We start from the raw sequence: 22,078 nt of genomic DNA, 5'->3' as shown, positions 1-22,078 counted from the left end.
GAGAATGATAAAGAATGCCCACCTGGCAGGCTGTCATCACTGCAGGTTCCATTCATTAAATACTTTCCTTCTGGACAGACACAGGTGGCCCCAGAAGGGTTCAGCAAGCAGAGGAAGTCACACGCTAAACCCACACAAGGATTTGGTACTGAAGAAAACAAAGATAAATGAAGGCATTGTAAGTAGAGTCCCAACAGCTTTTAAAATCATAGAATCTAATAAGATGAAATTGTGTATTAGCCACATGGAAAAGTTATCACATAGCATTTACTGAGCATATCCCGTTGTAATGTTAGCATATCAGCATTGGCTTTTATAGGTAGGATGATATTACTATACAATACTCATTAATGAAAAAAAGTTTTAATTATCTTCTTAAAAAGAAGGAATTATTTAAAAATATGTTTAATCTCTTAGATTTCCCTTTTTATTATACATGATATTTTTAGCAAAATATTAGGGACTGAAATACAGTTTGGGCATGTGATTAAAATTTAATCAAACTGATACTCTTGGGGACCTAAACCACATTTTAGATCTTCATATTGTTTGTCTTACAGACATAAATAACTCCCTCCTGGTATTTACATGGCTTAAAATTCATACCTATTTGTCGGTTCCGTGCAAAAACATAAGATAATTATAAAGTTTTAAAAGGATTTCATGTCCAACAGGTAGGAGTTTTTGTGTATGTGCCACCTGGTATAGCACTTAGTTATGTCTAAATTTCTATCAGTGTCATTTGTACTCAGTGTTCCCTAATGATTATTTCATTAGAATTAACTAAAAATACTACCTAACTTTGTTTTTTCTATAAAAATCCTTGTTCAGTGAGTACTACATTTAAGTAAAGGATGATGAACGTTTGTTTGCTTTCTATCTGGTAAGCATTGGCTGTGCCTGTGAATTAAGCAGAACAAGATGAGATGAGATGAGATGTGCTATCTTCATATTAAAATTGGAATATACATAATGGATTTCTACCATAAGGAAGCAAGGCATAAGTAAGAATGCCAGGAACTTATATTCTGATTAATGTAATGGAAAATTGAATGGGATGAGTCTTAATTGTTATTTTCCCAGATAACTGTTCAAAACAAGATACAGTTTATTTTAACTTGAATGTAAATAATCTACAACAACTTTATGAATATTGAAATGAAAGATCCATTGTTAGGATTATAACTATTTTTTACTTTGTTCTAAATTGTGTTTGAAACATTTTTTGAAGACAATTTCCTCAGTGATATATTTTACTAGGTACTTTCTGGTATAATAAATTCCAAGCAAATATGAAAGAAAATCCAACTCTTAGGAAGAGTTCTCTATTAACATTTTTGAAGCTGACATGTTAATGATCTGGCAGTTATATGTTTGCCAGTAAGAACAGTTGAAAATGATGGCTGATGAATTTCCTTACTTACTTAGATGGTCTATAGATTCACAAGGCTTTATTAAATTTTTAGAAATGTAAAATAATAGACAACATGTTTAATGACTAACTGTAATTACAAGAATACATAGCCAAGTGTTTCATATCTATTTTGGCAAGAATGGAAACTTCTGCATTATTTGAATTCTTAGAATGTGAGTTGACATCAAAATTCAATATACCTAGCTTTCGGGAGTTAAGCTATGCAAATAATTAAGATATCAAAATATAGGTTCTTTTAGCAGGTATGAGAAAAAAGACTCAATAAAAACAACATTATAAGATGTTATACTTACAATCCAGTTGTTTATAGCGGTGAGATATCAAAACACCTTTTGTTTTATCAACATCTAAAGCCAGGAACTCTACTGATCCATGACCAAATTTTTGAACTCTAAATACACCACTTTTGGGTCCTGCTCCATATATGTAATCTTCAAAAACATCAATCCTATGTGGATGTAGCAACCCTGAAATTTTTTGAACAGAGGGGATAATGAAAGCAGCCAAAATATTTCATATATATATATATATATATATATATATGAAGCCCATTATTTTTTAAAATTATATTTGCTTTAAAAGATCTAGTCACTCTGAAAAATTAATTTGTCCAAATTCATATAGAAAAATCTCACTATTGTTCTTAAGGAAACAACTTACCAATTAGAATGGCTCTAATATTAGCTGCAAAATTGTTGAAGGTTGGTTTTGACAGTATAGCTATGAGGCATGCTACTCCTGCCACTCATTATCAGTTTAGTTATCTTTACCATCACAAAACATTCTAGAAGGCCTTTTTGTTCAAGGTAAGCCTTTTATAAAACAAAACTATTCACAAAACTCTAAATTAGTATTGCAGATTAGATAAACAATTGAATTTTATTTTCACAATTACTATTTTATCAAGAAATTATTTATTAACTCTAAAGAATAACAATTATTGGGTGTGACAGCACTTTCTCAGAAAAAAATGACTTGTCATCTGTTAGTAGTGGGATAAGAAGAAAATAAACTAGAAAACAGGACTTACATGACACTTTTGTCTAAAATCAGCATTGATCATCAATATTCCCATATGGTGAGTATATTTTAAAACATTTTATCAAAAGAATAATTAGCACACATGCACAAATAATAACAAAAACTATGCAAATATATACATACAAAATAAGTAAAAAATGTGTTAAAATAATAATTTTTATAAATTAAATCCTTAAATTTGGAACTGGCAAAATAACACATTTTACTAATTGTCTAGAGTTAGATTTAGAAACCACAAAATCACCTTCATTTTATATAACTATTTTCTCAATAATATTTAAAATTTGAAACAGTATATATTTAAGCTAAAATATTCTAACTTTATTGATATTTATTAATTCTATTATATAGTTCTAACTTCTTGGAATGTGGAACTCTTCAGCCATGTAGGGGTAGTCACCAAATAGTGTATACTTTGTGGGCATGTGTCTCACATCTGTAATCTCTGAATATGGGAGGTTGGGGGAGAAAATTTTACATGAGTTACAGGCCAGCTTGAGCTACATAGATAGTTCTAGACTAGGCTTTGTTACAATGGGAAAACCTGCCTTGAGGAATGAAGGAACAAAGGAGGAAGGAAGGAAGAGAGGGAGAAAGGAAGAGAAGACAGAAAGAAAGAAAGAAAGAAAGAAAGAAAGAAAGAAAGAAAGAAAGAAAGAAAGAAAGGAAGAAAGAAAGGAAGAAAGAAAGGAAGAAAGAAAGGAAGAAAGAAAATTAAAATATATACACTCTTTAGGCAAAAGAACAATGGAAATCCCATTACTTATTTTTCCATCTTACCTGTTTTTCATTATTAAAACTGTAAGAAAAAAATTTAAGTATATTTAAAATTAATGAAAGGATAAAAATCATGAAATACTGTAATATATCCCATTCCTGGCACTGAAAATTTTCTAGCAACAATCTACTGCCAGGGATGGGATATCTTCCAGTGAGTTGTTGGCCAGGAAGATCCTTAATGCCCCCAAAACATTATAGGCCACTGCCGAGGCCATTGGTTTTCCACCAGGAATAGATGGTAAGACCCTATTGCTGAAGACTCCATATACTTGGGCTGCAAGGCCACTGAGAAATCTTGCTGGATCTGAGCTGATAACCTCCTCCACGTAGACCAGCTGACAGAAAGCTGGAAGAAGCCATTCTTCATGCAGTTCAATGGGAGAAACAGAAATCACCAGCAAAGATACTCATCAGTGGACACTGCAAGCCTTATCTTTGGCCAGCCAGGCCAAATGAGCCAATGAGTACAATAGTGGCATGTATGTTATGGGGGAAACCAACTGCCCTCTAATTGGAATGGAGGCCTGCTCCATGGGAGGGAATACTGAAAACTTAAAACTGATAGTCATGAGCCCTCAGGGTGTAATGTCTGCAGTTGTCTGGCCAAATGTATCTACTATGCTTATCAAACTGCCCAGTAAGCACCTCCGTTAATGTTCACACCCTTATATTAATGCTACTCTCACTTTTGATTGAGAAAGTTCTCTTTTCAGATGGCAATGACCTTGGGATGACTCAGATGATATCATGGTGATGGAAAGAAATGACTGCAGTGCTTAGTACTGCAATATCTGTATCACACCTTCCAAGGCTTAGGGTCTAATGTGGAAAAGGTGGCAAAAAGAATGTAAGAGCCAAAGGAAGGACAGGACTACATACAACATGCTCCCTCCAGACACAAAATGGCCTGGATATTCATGGCCCCACAGTGCCTGACACTACCTGCATAAGACCATCATAAGAGGAGGAAAAGATCAAGACACCGAAAATAAAAGAGAGACTGATTGAGATGGGGAGGGGGTATGATGGAGAGTGGAGTTTCAAAGGGGTAAGTAAGGGGAGGGATGGTATTACCATGGGGTATTTTTTATAATCATAGAAGTTGTTAATAAAAACATTAAAAACTCATGAAATAAAGGTACATTAGTATGCATAATATTACAATATAAAATTTTTGAATTTATGTTGTGTTTGTGATAAATTAAAGAAAGGGTTTGTTCAGTGAAAGGAAAGAAAGGCTCTGGGAAGAAATTAGTTACGGTCAAAGAAACTGACAGCCTGGGAAGAAAAGTGTGAGGCATAGAAAGGAGGCAGAAAGCAAGAAAAGAAGATAGGTTATCCAATTTGTGTAGCACAATTTGTTGACGATACTGTCTTTTCTCTCTAGTCTACATTAATGGAATCTTTGTCAAAGATCAAGTAGTTATAGTTACTTGACCTAAGATCCAAGTCTTCGATTCTGTTCCATTGGTCTATATTTCTGTTTTAATGTCAGGACCATGCAAAAATAGAAAAATTAAACTAGACACACTCATCTCACAATACACAAAAATCCAGTTCAGATGGATTAAAGACCTCAGTATAAGACCTGAAGCTCTTGTACTAGAAGCAAAAATAGGAGGAACTGTCATGATATAGTAATGGGGAAAGACTTACTGAACAAAACCCCAGTAGCCTAGAAATTAATCACTCAACCAACGTGATCCTTTGAAGTGAACAATCTTTTGCACTGGCAAACAAACCATAATCAGAGCCAACAGATTACCCACAGAATTGGAGAAAAATTCCACCAACTGTATCACTAACAGAGGCTTAGTATCTAGAATCTAAAAGAAAAATCTATCAAACAACCTATGCTAAAAAATGGGGCACAGAACTGAATAGGGAGTTCTCACAGGAAGAAATATAAATGGCTAACACACACTTAAGAAAATGTTTTAAATCCCTAACAATTAGGGGAATGCAAATCAAAACAACTATGTGATTATGCCTTGCTCCAGTAAGGATGGAAATAATTTAAAAAAAAAAATTAGGGATTGAAAAGGTAATCAAAAATCTCCTCAAAGGCTGGAGAGATGGCTTAGCAGTTGGCCACTTGCCTGTGAAGCCTAAGGACCCTGGTTCGAGGCTCAATTCCCCAGAACCCACATTAGCGAGATGCACAAGGGGTGCAGACTTCTGGAATTCATCTGCAGTGCCTGGAAGCCAGGGCATGCCCATTCTCTATCTCTCTCTGCCTCTTTCTCTGTCTGTCACTCTCAAATAAATAAATAAACCAAAAAATAAAATTTTTAAAAAACTCCTCAAAAAGAAAAGTCTAGGACTGGATGACTTCTCAGCTGAATTCTATCAAACCTTCATTGAAGAACTGAAATCAATTTTTCTCGAACATAATCAGAGAACAAGGAATATGCCTCAACTCTTTTATGAAGGCAGCATCATCCTAATCCCCAAACCAGACAGAGGTGCAACAGGAAAAGAAAACTATAGGCCTATATCCCTGATGAACTTAGATGCAAATATCCTGAATAATACCCCCACAAAAAGAATTCAACAACACATGAAAAGTACTATCCACCTTGATCATGTAGGCTTCATCCCAGGGATGCAGGGATGGTTCAACATATGGAAATTGGTCAAATAAATAAATTTGATAAGAACCACATGATTATCTCAACTGATACAGAGAAAGCCTTTGACAAAATACAACACCACTTCATAGCAAAATGGTGAAGAGAATAGGTATGGATGGTTTATTTCTCAACCTAATAAAGGCTATATATAAAGTATGCAAAGCCCAAATAACACTTAATGGGGAAATAATCAAGGAGTTCCCATTCATATTAGGAACAAGACAGGGGTACCCACTCTCACTATGGCTCTTAAACATAATACTAGAAGTACTAACCCAAGCAATAAGACAGTAGAAAGAAATAAAAGGGATTCAGATTGGACAGGAAGAAGTCAAGTTAGCCCTATTTGCAAATGGCATGATCCTATATGTATGTGACCCAAAAGTCTCTATATCAAAGCTTCTAAATGGTATTAATTCCTTCAGTTAAGTGGAGGGATACAAAATCAATGGACAAAAGTCAGTAAGCCTTTATGCAAAGGAAAAATATACAGAAAAGGAAATCAGTGAGGCTGCCCCATTTTCAATAGCAACAGCAATACTTTTTTTTTTTTTTTTTTTTCTGTCTCTGATCTTTAACTCCCAGGACCAGAGATTGTGGATTTTCCTATTCACAAAAACTTCTTTCCAATGTGCTTATAAAAAACTTTAGAATGAAATTAGTGTTGACTAGCAATGGCTATTTGGTGTGCCAAACTCCTGCTCAGAATGAAATAAGTTACAGAAAGAACAGAATGAATTATTTTCTGACTATGGACAATTGCCCATGTTTGTCCAAGCCAAGAAACTCTTCCTCAATGACTTGTTATCCCAGAAGAGGTGATAAATGTAAATTATTATAAGTGTGGCAAGTTGAAAGGATGATTTAAGGAAATCGAGTATAAAGCTTATGCATTTACTTGTATACGTTAGGATTTAGTATTCTCAATAACAAATACAATTAAAAGTACTTCACAAACCTTGTTTGCTGCTGACCAGGACCACTGACCCAGAGCCATCATACAGAACACTGCCAATGACAGAGAGCTCAAAGTCAGCCCAGTATATGCGTTCACTAAAATGATCAACAGCCAGTCCTGAAAAATCAACACACAGAGGCAAACAACAGAAAGAACTGTGAGATTACAGAAAATGAAAACTTTGCATCTTAATGAGTAAATAGAATCATCATATTTAATAAATCTTCGGAAAAAAATATCCACTGTAATCATGGTAATGTAAAAGTCAGGAAAAATAAAAGTACATAAACTTAAAAGTATATGTTCAGGTTAAACATCAATATTAAAAGACCCTATCTACCATGAAAAACCCCATTAAATATCTTCTTTCAAACTTACTGGATCCTTTTAAATTTATTTTTAGATTTATTATTATTCTAATTTGTGGTGTGTGTGTGTGTGTGTGTGTGTGTGTGTGTGTGTGTACATGTGCTTACACGTGCATGTGCTTGTGAGGGCAACTACAGGATGTTTGTTTTCTTCTACCTTGTTTGAAACAGTCTTATCTTTTGCCACTTGGACAACCAGAGCTCCTGGCTGTGAACTTTTACATTCTCGTGATCCTGTCTCCCATAGCCATGGACACTGTTGGAATTATAAAAGTATTACCCAGCTTCACATGAGGCCTGAGGATCCAAACTCCAGTCGTCAAAGCACCTTTAGCCACAGAGCCATCTTCCCTGCTCTTCATGCTTCCTGGTGTATTAATTACAGCTACTTTTCAATAAACTTACATGATGTTTTAATTTTTGTATTTACAATATATAAAGCCTTTATTGAACAATTCCCTAAATTTATATGAGTTATATTTTGCAACCTTTCAGATGTTATAGCTCCCAAAATGTGAAGGCTCATGGACTTTATAATAAGATGAAGTCACAGCGATTGGCCCATATGCATGCCGAGGTTTAAGGTACACATAGATTGGTATTTATATAGAGAAGGGTGAATATTAAAATACTTCAGGTTATATTAAGACTTGATATTTTTATACTGTCAATTCATTATGAGAATGCCTATTTCATTTTCATAAAAAGGATTCTATCACTGAATGGCAAAATCTAAAATAAGATGCAGTAAAATACTATTTTATAACATTTTTATTTTATAAAATAAAATATGTTGTATATAAAAAATGTGTTGTGTCTTCTTGTGAAAATATCACCACCAATTACACTATTTTAGAAAATGAAGTTCCTTCAGTATAAACTATATGTATGATATGTGAAATCTATAATAAATCCTTCCATCGTATATGGTTAACATCACTAAGGATAGTAATATACTGACACATTATATACTTTGAAATTATAATAAACTTTAAATATATTTATCAGATGAATGTCACAAAACTTTTCCCAATTAGATCCTCATCTGAGGTATACATCAATTTCAAAGTCATGGAATAAAAGGTGTTTTGGATTTGAGCTAAACTTATTCTTGTGCAGATGGACAAAGACATAAAAAATGGAATTAGTACAAAGGAAGCAATTATGGTAAAAGCAAATTGTGAGTAACTCTTGAGTTAATTATGTATGTAGTTCTTTTCCAAATGTAATAAAACTAAATCCAAATAATGTCCCTCAAGTAAAATACAGTGATGCACTAACTATGTCTAAATGCTTTCTCAGAAATTATTTAAAAATTATAGCAAGTAGCCCAGGCCCTGCTAGCTTCTGTTCAATGATTAATATGCTATTTGGATTCATGTTTGGAACAATTTTTGCTTCATGTATAATTGTGAGTACATGAACAATAAATTGAACCAGTCTCCTGATGCTTTTATTATTCAAAGCAATTGTCTAAGAAAGGTTGAAAACACCATTTTCACTTCTGTACAAATTTAATACAATAAAGAATCAATAAATTGATTTTATGTTTAAAATTAAATATTAAACACACTAAATTCGTTAATCTTTGTTGGGAGAAAAAATAAATATGTTATCCAATTTAATGAAGACTACTGTCTCTCCAACTCAGCAGCCATAGAAAGTTTTCAGAGTGTCATAAACTGATGGTTGCTATTGGTTTGGTAAAAATATATTCATCATCACCACTCTCATCACATTGTTAACTCCTGGATGGAATTACATCTGGATAGAAATTCCAGAACAAAGTTTTGAAATGAGTGAGATTTATAGTACAAACAAATCCATAAATCAATGACTATTATTTTTCCTTAAGCCCTTTAATAAAAAGATAGTCTTTTAAATTAAAAAGTTAATAAAGGGATCAATTGACTTCTTGTTGTAGCAATGAAAGTCAAATTTATAAGCATAAACAAGTTTATATCTGTCTTTAAAACAACTCAGTCTTATCTTTAATAAAGAGCCAAAAATACAATAAAATAAATTTAATACTCAAGAAACTCTTATCTGAACTGGTAATGACAAATATATGGAATCAAGTTAGTAGAAGTATAGAAAATTTAAGCGAAACCTATTGCACTTATTTAATCAAGCTAATAGAATCACAATCTAATTTCCTTCATGAATCTTTAGTTTGACATATCATCCAACATTTATCTATGGGTACCTTCCTTGTTTTACACAATGCCAGATTTCAGGCATAGAAAAAGGAAGATGATAGACCTGTTCCTGCTATTGTGGTACATGCTAGTCAGCTTCCACAAATAGACTGTATATAAAGATAGATTGTGCTTATTGTGTTGAATATAATGCTTGATTAAAAATGAGCAATGTGCATTTGGTTAAGGAAGTCTTGGAGTCATTCACTTGATTGGAGTCTTAGAAACTGTAGGTTTCTATCTTTTCCTCATTTGACACATGATTTTTTCTAAGCACAGGTTAATTTCCATCACTGTAATGTGCCATAGAAGCTACAATAGGAATATTAATAATGGTTTTGGTGGAAATTATTCATAATCTTGTACATACAGAATATACATTAGAGAATGGTGAAATAGTACATTATCACTACAGTACATGATAGAGTACCAAGAATTAAGATAATTAAGATAATGACTACTAAGGAATCCAAGAAAATTGAGAGGACTCATCAAGATTTTGATAACTATAAAATGGTGGTGGTGCCCTATGTGACTGTGGTTCCAAGATATTCCAAGGTTTCATAAATGGACAAAGTACACACACACACACACACACACACATATATATATATATATATATATATACATATATATATATATATACTTCAACTAATTGACATTATCTGTACTCTGATAAAGTATAAACTATAATTAAAAGTGTTTGCATGTTAGTCACATACTTCTCTCTTCATAGATAAAAGAGAGGTAGCATTTCCTATAAACCTACAACACAAAAGACAAAACATTATGTATGTACAGAAGGAAAACTACTATCAAAATTAATTATTTTAATGTGGTATCTTGAGGTAAGAATACATCCTTGGGGCTGGAGAGATGGCTTAGCGGTTAAGCGCTTGCCTGTGAAGCCTAAGGACCCCAGTTTGAGGCTTGATTTCCCAGGACCCACGTTAGCCAGATGCACAAGGGGGCACATGCGTCTGGAGTTTGTTTGCAGTGGCTGGAAGCCCTGGCGTGCCCATTCTCTCTCTCTCTCTTTCTCTTTCTCTCTCTCTCTCTGCCTTTTTCTTTCTCTCTGTCACTCTCAAATAAATAAAAAAAAATGAACAAAAAAATTTTAAAAAGAATACATCCTTGAATAACACAAAGAAAACAGAAAAAAAAATTGTACATACAAGTTTGAATATTGCTGGTGATACATCAGCAATGAGTATCCTTCCATGAAAAGTCATTTTATAGAATCTGTTTGTCTAAGTGCACATGTCTCCACATATAATGTGCACATAGGTAAGAAAGTGCAGAACAATGGTCAGCAAGAGTTTCTGACTAGTTTTTATTAATATTTTATTTATTGTACCTTTATTATCCATTATTTCCTAAATATTTTCTGAGACTTTATAACATTTAGCGTTAAATAACTCAGGAGTTATGAGACAGTGTAAAAATAAATTTGATAGATGTTCCTCTTCAGTATAATAAAATATTGCCCAAGAACACAAAAACAATATTTCTAAAATTAGGAAAGTAATTCACTTGAATTCTACTATATAAGAATTTTAAAATATATACAGAGCTATTAATTATACTCATGCTGTGTCAAGGAGCACTAGAACTGACTCCTTCTATTAAACAATATCACTGTATTGACTGGTAGAAATTTTCCCCACTCCCTGGCTACAACTATGCTATTTTCAACTGGTGTGAGATCATCTTTTTTAATTATGCTTAAGTGTGAGGCCAATTATCACATTGTATCTCCTAAATATGTGCTAATGTTATAACAGTACAAAGTAAAGCCACTTATTAAGTGGGCAACCATACAGTAAAAAGAACAGATATATGTGATTTGTGAATTTCTTTATCTTATAAAAATTTAACCAATATGTAAAATGAATCAACATAAAAATAAAAGCATAATGTGGAAATTAATAATTATTGTAATTGTGATAAACAATCTGTGGGATATCTATTCAATATTTTACCATTATATTAGCAAACTAATTTTATTAATGCTTTTGAGATAATCAAAGAAATCCATATGTGCTTAAACATACAATTTAAATGAGTTATTAAAAATCATCTGTAAATTAAATATTATCATACTCCTTTAACAAGTAAGTAAAAATGGAGGCTGGGAAGATGGTTCAGGGGTTAAAGGTGCTTGCCTACAAATAAGAAAAATTGATAGTCAAAAAATGTGTTTAGGCTGTTTTGTTTTATGTCAGGACTAGTTTAACTATCCCACATCTCTTGTATGACAGGCATATCCTATGCCCAGCAGTATATCCCTTTCCTTTGAAATACTATTCTTGATAATGATAGTAAATTCTAAGCCACTATTGCTTAGAGTTCTTTCAAGTACCCTCTTTTTAATTTCAACTTTATAAATTATAAAAATCTAACCCAATTCTGCCCCTTTAACCTCATTCTCCATCCTTTGTCCATCTCAACTCCAGCAACTATAAATTCTGCTTCTATTGCTGATTCCCCACATCAAATTTGTAATTCTGTTGAGTTTCAGGACAGAACCCTCTCTGTGAGATATCTCCATGTGGCTCATTTGTGTCTTAGCTATGTGATAATTGCCTAAGGCCAAATGACAGTATTACATACTGTATACTCAAGTGCTACATCTAGAGAGTGATAAAAATATGAATATGCAACCTACATTTCCCAATGTTAACTATTCTTTTGGCTTTATTTCTGGTTTCCAAATATTACAGTTCACTGTACTCATTCCCTATCCCACTGTGCTCCACTAGGATATAAGCACTAGCCGGGCAGAGGCTTGTGATCATGTCTTTATTTCAAGTGCAAAGAATCAGGCCAGAAGAAACAAGTTCTCAATGTCTATTCCTGAGAAACAAACTTTCTCAGAGCAAGACTGCTGAGCTGAAAACATAAGTATGCCTACTGTGCATGAGTTAGAGAACTTAACTATCTGCTGCCTATGGATGTCTGACCAGACAATTATATCCTGATTAACACAAATCAGTGGTATTTGTAAAGTTCTTTAAGACCTTTAAAGACTAATGTCTTCTCATTCTCTATGCCTCACCTAATGTTACTTTTTAGCTGTTTACTCTGCTATTTGCCTTTTTCCTTCAATTCTATCTCCTACCTCAAGGTCCTTTAAACTTACCCTTTAATTTGCTTTGGAGACTCCCTCCCAGCCCTACTTCCTTGTCATGGGTTAGTGACTAATCTAAATAATCCACTTTGGGCTGGGGAAATTGCTTAGTGGTTAAGGCATTTGTCTGCGAAGCTTAAGGTCTGTGGTTCAGTTCCCCAAAATTTATGTAAGCCAGATGCATAAGGGGGCGTTTGCAGTGGCTAGAGATCCTGGCATGTTCATTATCTCTCTGCCTCTCTCTGCCTCTTTCTCTCTCTCTCTCTCTTTCTTTCAAATAAATAAATAAAATATCTAAATAATCCACTCTTCCAAGTGACATCTCTGGACCACCCACCCACCATGAGTGTCATTTACACATGTGCTTCTCTATCTGCTTACACATGTATTTGTTTTTAAAGTATACAGTGTGAGAATAGAAGTGCAAGAATCAGTGATAACTATTCTCTATTATATTAATGGTGTATTACATACAGTGAATATTCAGTATTTTTAATAAAAAATAATTAGGCCATTTCTGAAAGGTTTTATTGGTTTTAGTTTGTTAACCGTTTGTCCATCTTGATATACTTTGTTCTCCTCCTCACATGCACTTCATAAATACAACTATGTATGCTAACTGCTTTCTCTCACATGTACATCCTCCTCTTTCTACTTCCCTGTTAATTTTCTAGTGATGGTATTCTCAAGATCACTGCTTGAAAATGACCTGTATCTCAAACTCTGACTCTTCATCACATTTGACAAGATCTGCCAAAACCATATGACTAAAGCTCTATCCTATTCTCATCAGTGGGGCAAAATTGCACAACATTTTTTATTGGCTCAAATATGAGACCTAATCAATTTGGGATTCAAGAGTCTCCATTTTCACATCATGTGACATATCTGATTTATATCCTTCCAGATGTACTGTAGAAAATGTCATGTGTCCTACACTGGAGCCCATTGTTCAGAGCACCTTTAACACAGATAGCATAGTTTAAATCTATTACTTAATATTTCATGTTTGTTGACACTAACACTCAGAGATACTAAGTTCATTCTGAGTCTCACATCTAGTAAATTATACTTTGGAGTTCAAAGCTGGATATTTCTGAATCTAAAAGCTCACTCTATCAAAATGTGCTCGTGAAGACTGGTCTGGGGCTAGAGAGATGTCTTAGCAGTTAAGGCATTTGCCTGCAAAGCTAAAGGACCTCAGTTCGATTCCTCAGGACACATGTAAGCCAAATGCACAAGGTGGTACATGCCTCTGGAGTTTGTTTGCAGTGGCTGGAGACCTGGAATGTCCATTCACTCTCTGTCTCTCTGTCTCTATCACTGTCTCTCTCTCTCTCTCTCTCTAGCTCTCTCAAATAAATAAAATTTTAAAAAAGAATGATCTGCACAATCTTTCAAATGTTTGCTTATCTTCCTAGTCTTCAATTTTCACTTTTCACCTAGTCTGTCTCAATTGGAGATCATGTTTCATATCTCCAAACTCTGAAATGAAATATATATGAAACAGTTCCCACATTCTGAATTCTTTATACTTTTGAGTATGTTTAGCTCTTTTCATTAAAACTTCTTGACCATAAGTAGAAGACTGACCAGTTACCTGTGGTAGTGGTCAGAGTAACCTGTAGAAGAGGTTCATGTGCCATTCATGAGGTCCATTATAGGAGGAATTGTGGTGCCTTATCAGATGCCCTTTACTATCCTTGTCCATGAGATCCAAACCCAGTGAAAGCTTTAGCATCTCAGGACTTACACTTGACCTCCTTCTCTGGACAATTGTGTTAAGCTGATTGGCACAAACTTGCTTGGGAAATTATGCCAAACGCCAACCCAATGACTGATGAGGCCTGTGAAAAGCTGACAACTTAGCCTGACACAGAATTTATGTTCTGAAGCACATCCCTAGAGCCTCTAGTCATGACAAGATTCAGACACAGTTTTACTGAGTTCTTTCCTACTTTCTTCCAAAAAGCACTTTCTTCATAAATAATATTTGCAAGAATCGCTGTTTTTGGCTCCTTGCTGCAAGCAATTTTACAAGCTGTTGCCAGAGTCATTTATTGAAATCAAAATGTACTCCATAAGCTATGATTGTGTAATACTAACATCAGGGTTTTTAGCATCTTATCTATAAAATAAAATTTGTCAAAAATTTTAAATTAAGTAAATAAAATGTAAGGTGTTTTTAAAAACAGAAATCATGTTTCATTAGATCATGTTGCTTACCTTCTCTGTGATCTCCAGTGGTGGATTCCCTTTGAGCAGCACAGCCTGTAATACAGACCTGCACATTTGATGACCCAAGCTAGCTTGCTGCCTCCTACTTAGCATTCCCCTGAACTGCTTTCAGGATTCTACACTAACTAATCAGCCTGCCTTTTTTGATACATGCTAACGTCGTTTCCTAACTCAGGAAAGCTTTATCCCAAAGCTTTCACTCACATAGTCACATGCAAAGTGTTATGTTTAGAATGTGAAATGTCACAAACAGGCTCACATGTTTAAAGCTTGTTTCCCAGTTGGTGGTGTTATTCTGGGAAGTTACTGAAAGTTACTGAAACTTTGCCTAACTGAAGAAAATAGTCCATGGGGGCATGGTCCTTAGTCACTTTCTTCTCTCTCTGCTTCCTAGATGCTGTGACCATACACTTCCATTACCATGCTATTCTGCCTCACATCAGGCTCAAGGCTATGGATGTAGTCAACCACTTGGAAAACTTTGAGTCATAAGAAACCTTTCCTCCTTAAAGTTATTTCCTTCAGATGTTGTCACACTGACAAAAATTCTAATACAGCTGATTGCTTCTCTTCATTCAGATTACAGCTCAAATGTTGACTCTAGAGATGACTTTCCTAACAATCATAATGAAAATGTTGTCCAAAGTAAGTGTCCCTCATTTGTATGGTTTATCTTCTTCAGAACTGTGTTTGTAACTGTAAGATACAATGTAAATAATCTATCCTCTACTATAAGTTTAGTTTCACCAAGGCTGGAATTTGCTCCATTGAGTAAATCTGGTTTCTTGGATATTTGGGGTTATTTCTGGTATACGTAAGTGTTTTATTACTATTTGAATGGGAAAAAAAAAAAACAACAAAACATTTATCTAGATGGAAACAACTACAAATTATACAAATAAATTATAAAGTGTTACTATTCATAAATATGAAATAAAGTAGATCATTCATACAGACAATGTTTCCATGTTCTTAGTTGGGATACAATGACTAGGGAGGGTGGCATAAAATCCCTGAGGGTCCTGAAGTGTGAAAAGTTTTATTATTAAAGTCATGATAAAATTCAATAATGTATGACAGGAACAACTTATCAAGACACAGAAACCTGTGTTGGCTATTTATTTTTTTTTTAAATTTGTGTAGTTACAGAGAAATCACATAGAATGACAGAGTGCCCATGAGGGGTGTTTAGAATACTGAACACTTGGAGTCATAGATAAGGTGCCTTGTCTGGAGGAAGAGTACAGTCCAACAGAATAAAAAAATCTCTTAATTTTTATTAATTTTTATTGTTTATAATAAATTATATTTATAATTATTATTATTACATTTTTAGGTAAAAAATCATGAAATCTGTATTACACAGAAACATTTCAAGTTTGCCTTCTTTGTGTATTTCTTCTCTCAGCTTGTAAGAACATTACCATCTATGCCAGAAATTTAACATATATCTGTACAAATTCCTGATATCTTGCTATAACTGTCAAAATTTTATGTGTCTAAAATCCTACTAATAGCCTTACAACTTGGGCAATTTTCAGATCACACCCCTGTACTATAGCTAGCAGTAAGATAATATCCTGACTCACAATTTGGAAAAATAAGATATGAAATGTTAATGATTTCTATAAAATCATACTATAAATTATTTTATCCACTTGTAAAAATGATTATGCTGTCAACAAAACTGATAGAACTGTTAGTCCAATAAACTTAGCACCCTGCTCCCCATTTGAGCACGTGTCAGAAATACACCCTACCTGTAGGTCTCTGTAAGTTCTTTTGTACTAAGATCCGTCTCAAAGTGCCATCCATTGCAGCTTCCTCTATGTGGGAGTGATCTCCAATGACAGTCCAGTACATCATCCTGAAAATAATAGGGCAAGTAGGTTAGCTTGATAACAGTGCCAGCTCACATGTCTCTTATGTCATAAGCAGTGTATCTGCAGGCCATGTTGTCAGAGTTATCCCAGTGTCCCTTCATTACGTAGATACATGACCAAACTTGATGCATACAGAAAGGACCCCTCCTAGAGATTGCCCTGGGAATCAATATTACAGACAACATCACACCCAAGCATGCTACGACATGATAAATACAACTTAATAATTTATGTCATAGACCATTTATTTGATATATAAATTTTGGTTTCTAAAACTATATAAATACTTCAGATGATAGTTAATCTTGTCAACTTTATAGAATTCAGAGTCACAACGGTAACAAACCTCAGTGTTTATCTTTGAGGGATATAATAGATTAAGTTAATTAAAGTGGAAAGTCCTACCCTAGAAGTGGGCAGGACCATGTCAGGGGCTTTTTTCATAGACTGAATAAAAAGAAAAAAGTAAAAGGAGTACAGACATTCAATTTTCATCAACTTCCTGGTGACTAGCTACTTCATTCTCAAGCTGCATGCTTTTCCCTACATAACAGATTATAACCTCAACCCATAACACCAAGGGAATCTGTACATCTTGAGTGGTTTTGTCAGATTCTTTGTAAAAACAATGAGAAAAATAACTAATGTACCTCAGAAGAAAACTATTTTTATCATTTAAGAATACTTTCTTGTTATGACAGAATTTTCATTATATGATGGAGCAATAATTTTAATATATTTAGGATAATGTAACTTTTCTGGAAAAATTATTCATTTCTAATACACTAAATTGTATAATTCTACTAGCTGTTCTTACTTTATTTTATTCAAGGTTGGGTGATTTTTTAGATGAAAAGGTAATATTTTAGCATTTTGATATTGTGTTTCAAATATTTCTTATAGGTTTACAAATATTCACATAATAGAAAAAATGTATTCATATTAAATCACTTAACATTAAGATAACTTTAATTTTCTTTTTCACATACTTCATCTTTTTATCACAAATAAACATGACATTTAATTGCTAATAGTAATGATTATTATTCCATTGTATTAGTCTCTTTTTTGTATGTGTATTTTTTCCTATCATCATTTAGTGAGAAAGGACATACAACTGTACACTAAGAAAAATATAAGGATTTTCAGTTTTCATGAATCTATTACATGTTGAATACATTGTAGGAACAAAATTATAGAGAACAATATGTAAAATAAATAGTTTAAATATTTATATATAAATTAGGAAACAAAAATCCCATGTCATTAACCTACCCTCTTTTAGGATTTACAGCAATAGCATAGGGCTCTCCAGCCATATTTGTCAAGAGTCTTGTGCAGTTAGGGCCATTCAGCTGCCCTACATTGATGGAGTACCTCAGACTAGTCCAGTGAGTGGTGTAGTAACTGAACCAGTGCATTCTAGAATGATCAGTCCAATAAATGTTTCCTACTACCCAGTCCACTGCAATGTCCCTAGGCCTTTTAAATTCTGGACACTAAAAGAAAAAGATAAAAACAACATATTATAGTAATCTCAAATGGGAATTCATATAGTTAGATATATATATATATATATATATATATATATATATATATATATATGTATATGTATATATATATATATGTATATATGTATGTATGTATGTATGTATACACACACACACACACATACATACTTGTATATATTGACATTGTGGGAAATCATAGGATATTTGCTAAGTATTATATAGAACACAATAAAGACATGTTTTTAGTCTCAATTATTATAGATTAAATACAAACATTATAGAATAATATATCAATTTAAAAAGAATCATAACATTCTATTCCTGACTTCTGTATAACATTGTATATGAAATTCTACTCCATTATTAAATATCCCAGTTATTAATGCTATTTATTTATCTATTTTCATTTGAAATACAAGGCGATATGTTTACTATTCTATGACTATGCCCTCATGCATCATTTACAATGAATATGAATATACATATCTTTCAGTATAAATACACTTATTTTTTAATATTTACTGTATCTAGAATTGTTGAGTTCAAAAGTTTGCAAATTCTTAGCTTGAATACTCAGTACTAGAACACCTTTGTAAAAGTTCACCTGGAGTTACAGTCAGGTTCATATTGCATTGTGGGGAAAAATGGTTTATTTTGGCTTCCAAACTCAAGGGAAAGCTCCATGATGGCAGGGAAAAACAATGGGACAAGAAGAGGGTGGACATCACCTCCTGACCAACATCAGATAGACAAAGCAACAGGAGATTTTCCCAAACACTGGAACAGGGAAACTGGTTATAACACCCATAAGCCCACTCCCAAAAATACAAGAGGCTTTAATTTCCAAATTGCCATCAGGGGACCCACCATTTAAGGACACCTGAGTCAAACCACCACATTCTGCTCTGGCCCCCATAAACTGAAAACCATCCATGGTGTAAAATCCAATGCATTCTGTCCAACTTTAAAAATCCCCACAGTTTTTATCAATCCTAATGAGATCCTAACATTCCCACAGTTAAAGATCTTTTAACTAAGCCATAATTCAAAATAAAAAGTCCCCCAAGACCTGTAATGTCATAGAATAAACATTCACACTGCAAAAGATGGCATTCGGCACAGCAAAGAAATATTCAACCAATACAAAATTTAAAATAACCAGGGCAAAATACAAACTCTGTAGCTCCAAATACAACAACTCTAGTTAGTGACAATTTTCCAAGTCTGATAATTCTAACCAGCAACAATTCTCTTGAGTTCCAATTCCAACCCTCTAGCTAGGTTATTCACAGTCCTGGTAAACTGCATCTGGGGCTGGCATCTTTCCTTAGCAGCTGTGCCAGGGTCTCTGCATCTCCATTGGGTTTCCACTGCAACCCACAGTCCATCCTCATTGCTCCATCCGGTTTTCAGGCAGGTCAACCAATACACCTGCTTCACATTTCCCACGACCATTTCCAAAACACAAGACTGTGTAGCAAATTCAATAACCCTCTCTTTCCTGCATTTCACATACTCCACAATACCAGGTAGGGTGCCAATTGTTAATCTAGGAGGGGAATAAAGCAGATTTTGAAGAACAGGACACTCCTTCAGCAGTCAGGCCCCTTCAAAAGACTTTGCAATCTTTCTGTTGTCCCAGTGCAGGTCAGCTGGCCCAATCTCAATGGTTATAATCTCTTTTACAATTTTAGCTGAATGGGCAGCAGTTTTGGCCCAAGGACTTCATTTTTTCTGCTCCATATCCCTCTGCTCACACCATCCATTTCTATGCAGTGCAACTCTTCACAAATTCTCAGGACACAAGCATAACAGCAAGCCTCTCACACAAACTACATCCAGCTCAGTCCAGGTAAAGCTCTTTCCCATCCTCATACAGTCCTTAGTTCTTACTGAATTCAAGTCTTTCATCTCTGACCAGAGTGGTCCATCAAGCTGTACTTATTTCATTGCAAGGCATCTCTTAGGCCACAATTTCAAATTTGTCCATATCCTCCTGCAAAGCAGTTCCTAAAGCCCAAAGCAACAGAGTCAGGTTTTTTTTTTTTTTTTTTTTTTTTTTGTTTTTTAGAGGTAGGGTTTCACTCTGGTCCAGGCTGACCTGGAATTAACTCTGTCATCTCAGGGTGGCCTTGAACTCATGGCAATCCTCCTACCTCTGCCTCCCGAGTGCTGGGATTAAAGGCGTCGCCACCACGCCCGGCTCCAGAGTCAGGTTTTTATAAACAACAATCCCACTCCCCTGGGACCAACTTTACTGTTTGCATTACTGGCTAAAATCACCTGACTAAGAGCAGCTTGTGGAAAAAAAAAAAAAAGGTTTATTTTGCTTTAGTGGCTCAGTGGGAAGTTCCATGATTTCAGAGGAAAACAATGGCATGAGCAGAGGGTGAACATCACCTCCTGACCAACATAATGTAGACAACAGCAACAGGAGAGTGTACCAAACACTGGAAAGGGGCAACTGGCCATAACATGTATAACCTGCCCCCGACAATACACTACCTCAGGGAGGCATTAATTTCCAAATTGTCATGAGCTGGAGACCTAGCACTCAGACCACCTAACTTTATGTGTACACATGAATCAAACCACCACAAAAGGACTAGAGAGTTTGTTTAGCAGTTGGGACACCTGCCTACAAAGACAAAGAACCCAAGTTCAATTTCCCAGTACTCATATAAACCAGATGCACAAGGTGTAACATGCATACAGAGTTCATTTGCCCTGTCTGGATGACCTGGTGCACCCATTATCTATCTCCATATGCCTCTCTCTTCATCCCTCTCTCAGCATCTGTAGTACATAAAAACAAATTAAAATAAAAATATTTTGTAAAAAGTTTACCAGCACACACTGTTTTTAGCAATGTAAAAAAGTACAGAAATCTTTGTTACACACAATTTGTTTTAACACTTGAAAAAGAGTACTGACATGTATTTAGAGAGCTACTACATTTTAACATCTTTAGAGGAGAGTTTCACAATCTGATAACTTGCATGTCTTATTTAATACTCTGCTACAGAATCATTGTAAGATAAAGGTAAACGAGTTCATAGAACAGTTAGTGAAAAATAGCAATAAGTTCAGAGCTCATTGATTAACTGATGTCTTTGAGCAGGAACTAGTGTAGTAATTAACTTGATATAGTAAAGTTTATTGTGCATAACCAGAACATATGTAGGCAATAAATAGGTAAGAACCTCATTCCAACCTGGCAAACCAGTAAAAATATGATAGTTACTGGTCTACGATGAACACAATTTATTTCCCATTAGACTTAGATTTACAGAGAATCAATTGACAACCTCAGTGAGAAAATGAGGTTTCAAGAAATGTGATTACAAGTCACTGCCATAGTGTAATGCTGCATCACAAAACTATGCCCCCATTCTTGTTTGTATATATTTGCTTTCTGGCTAGAGTCTTACTATGTTGTTCAGCCTGATCTTGTACTCATTTAGTACCTGAAATAGGTCTTGAACTTGTGTTCCTTCTGCTTCTGTCACTCAGATACCTTGGAATGCAAACCTAAGCCACAAGACCTACTTGACAGTTTGGGAAAAGCTTTCTATCAGTGATTTGACATTTTTGGTTGCCTTCAGAAGTAAAATTGTAAATTTTTCAGTATTGTTTCTCAATTCTAACAATAAATATTGTCCTTATTCTCAGTAGCTATCTCAAAATTACAAGAATTAAATGGAAAGCATTCTGCAACCTAGAGTTCTCTGGAAATGTTAGGGTAAAATGATCATATGTAGAATATAAAGATCTTTCCCAGCCAAACAGTAGCACAATATAAATTAACTGTATATTTGGCAACATTAAAAAAATAAGTATACTACCACATAACATTTACATCATAGTATGAGTCATAATTTTATAAAAATGAAAGATAATGTG

At 34.3% G+C, this 22,078-nt stretch overlaps 1 protein-coding gene across 2 annotated transcripts in view; it reads right to left on the bottom strand.

The window, feature by feature from the left end:
* Lrp1b (LDL receptor related protein 1B) overlaps window positions 1-22,078 on the bottom strand; it is a 2,087,209-nt gene that overhangs the window by 86,492 nt on the left and 1,978,639 nt on the right. Inside the window, exons 78-82 of one of the 2 annotated variants that reach the window (XM_045147485.1) lie at window positions 17,940-18,163; window positions 16,542-16,648; window positions 6,848-6,964; window positions 1,729-1,902; window positions 23-148 (exon numbers count right to left, since the gene is read on the bottom strand). In XM_045147485.1, the coding sequence (XP_045003420.1) occupies window positions 23-148; window positions 1,729-1,902; window positions 6,848-6,964; window positions 16,542-16,648; window positions 17,940-18,163 (748 nt within the window). The remainder of the gene's footprint in view (window positions 1-22; window positions 149-1,728; window positions 1,903-6,847; window positions 6,965-16,541; window positions 16,649-17,939; window positions 18,164-22,078) is intronic. The other variant, XM_045147484.1, reaches the window with a different exon arrangement.

The sequence above is a fragment of the Jaculus jaculus genome, chromosome 4 (genome assembly GCF_020740685.1).
Source record: "Jaculus jaculus isolate mJacJac1 chromosome 4, mJacJac1.mat.Y.cur, whole genome shotgun sequence".
In the NCBI taxonomy this organism is placed as follows: domain Eukaryota; kingdom Metazoa; phylum Chordata; class Mammalia; order Rodentia; family Dipodidae; genus Jaculus; species Jaculus jaculus.
The sequence above is the reverse complement of the archived record's forward strand: the minus strand, read 5'-3'. Positions and strand labels throughout refer to the sequence as shown.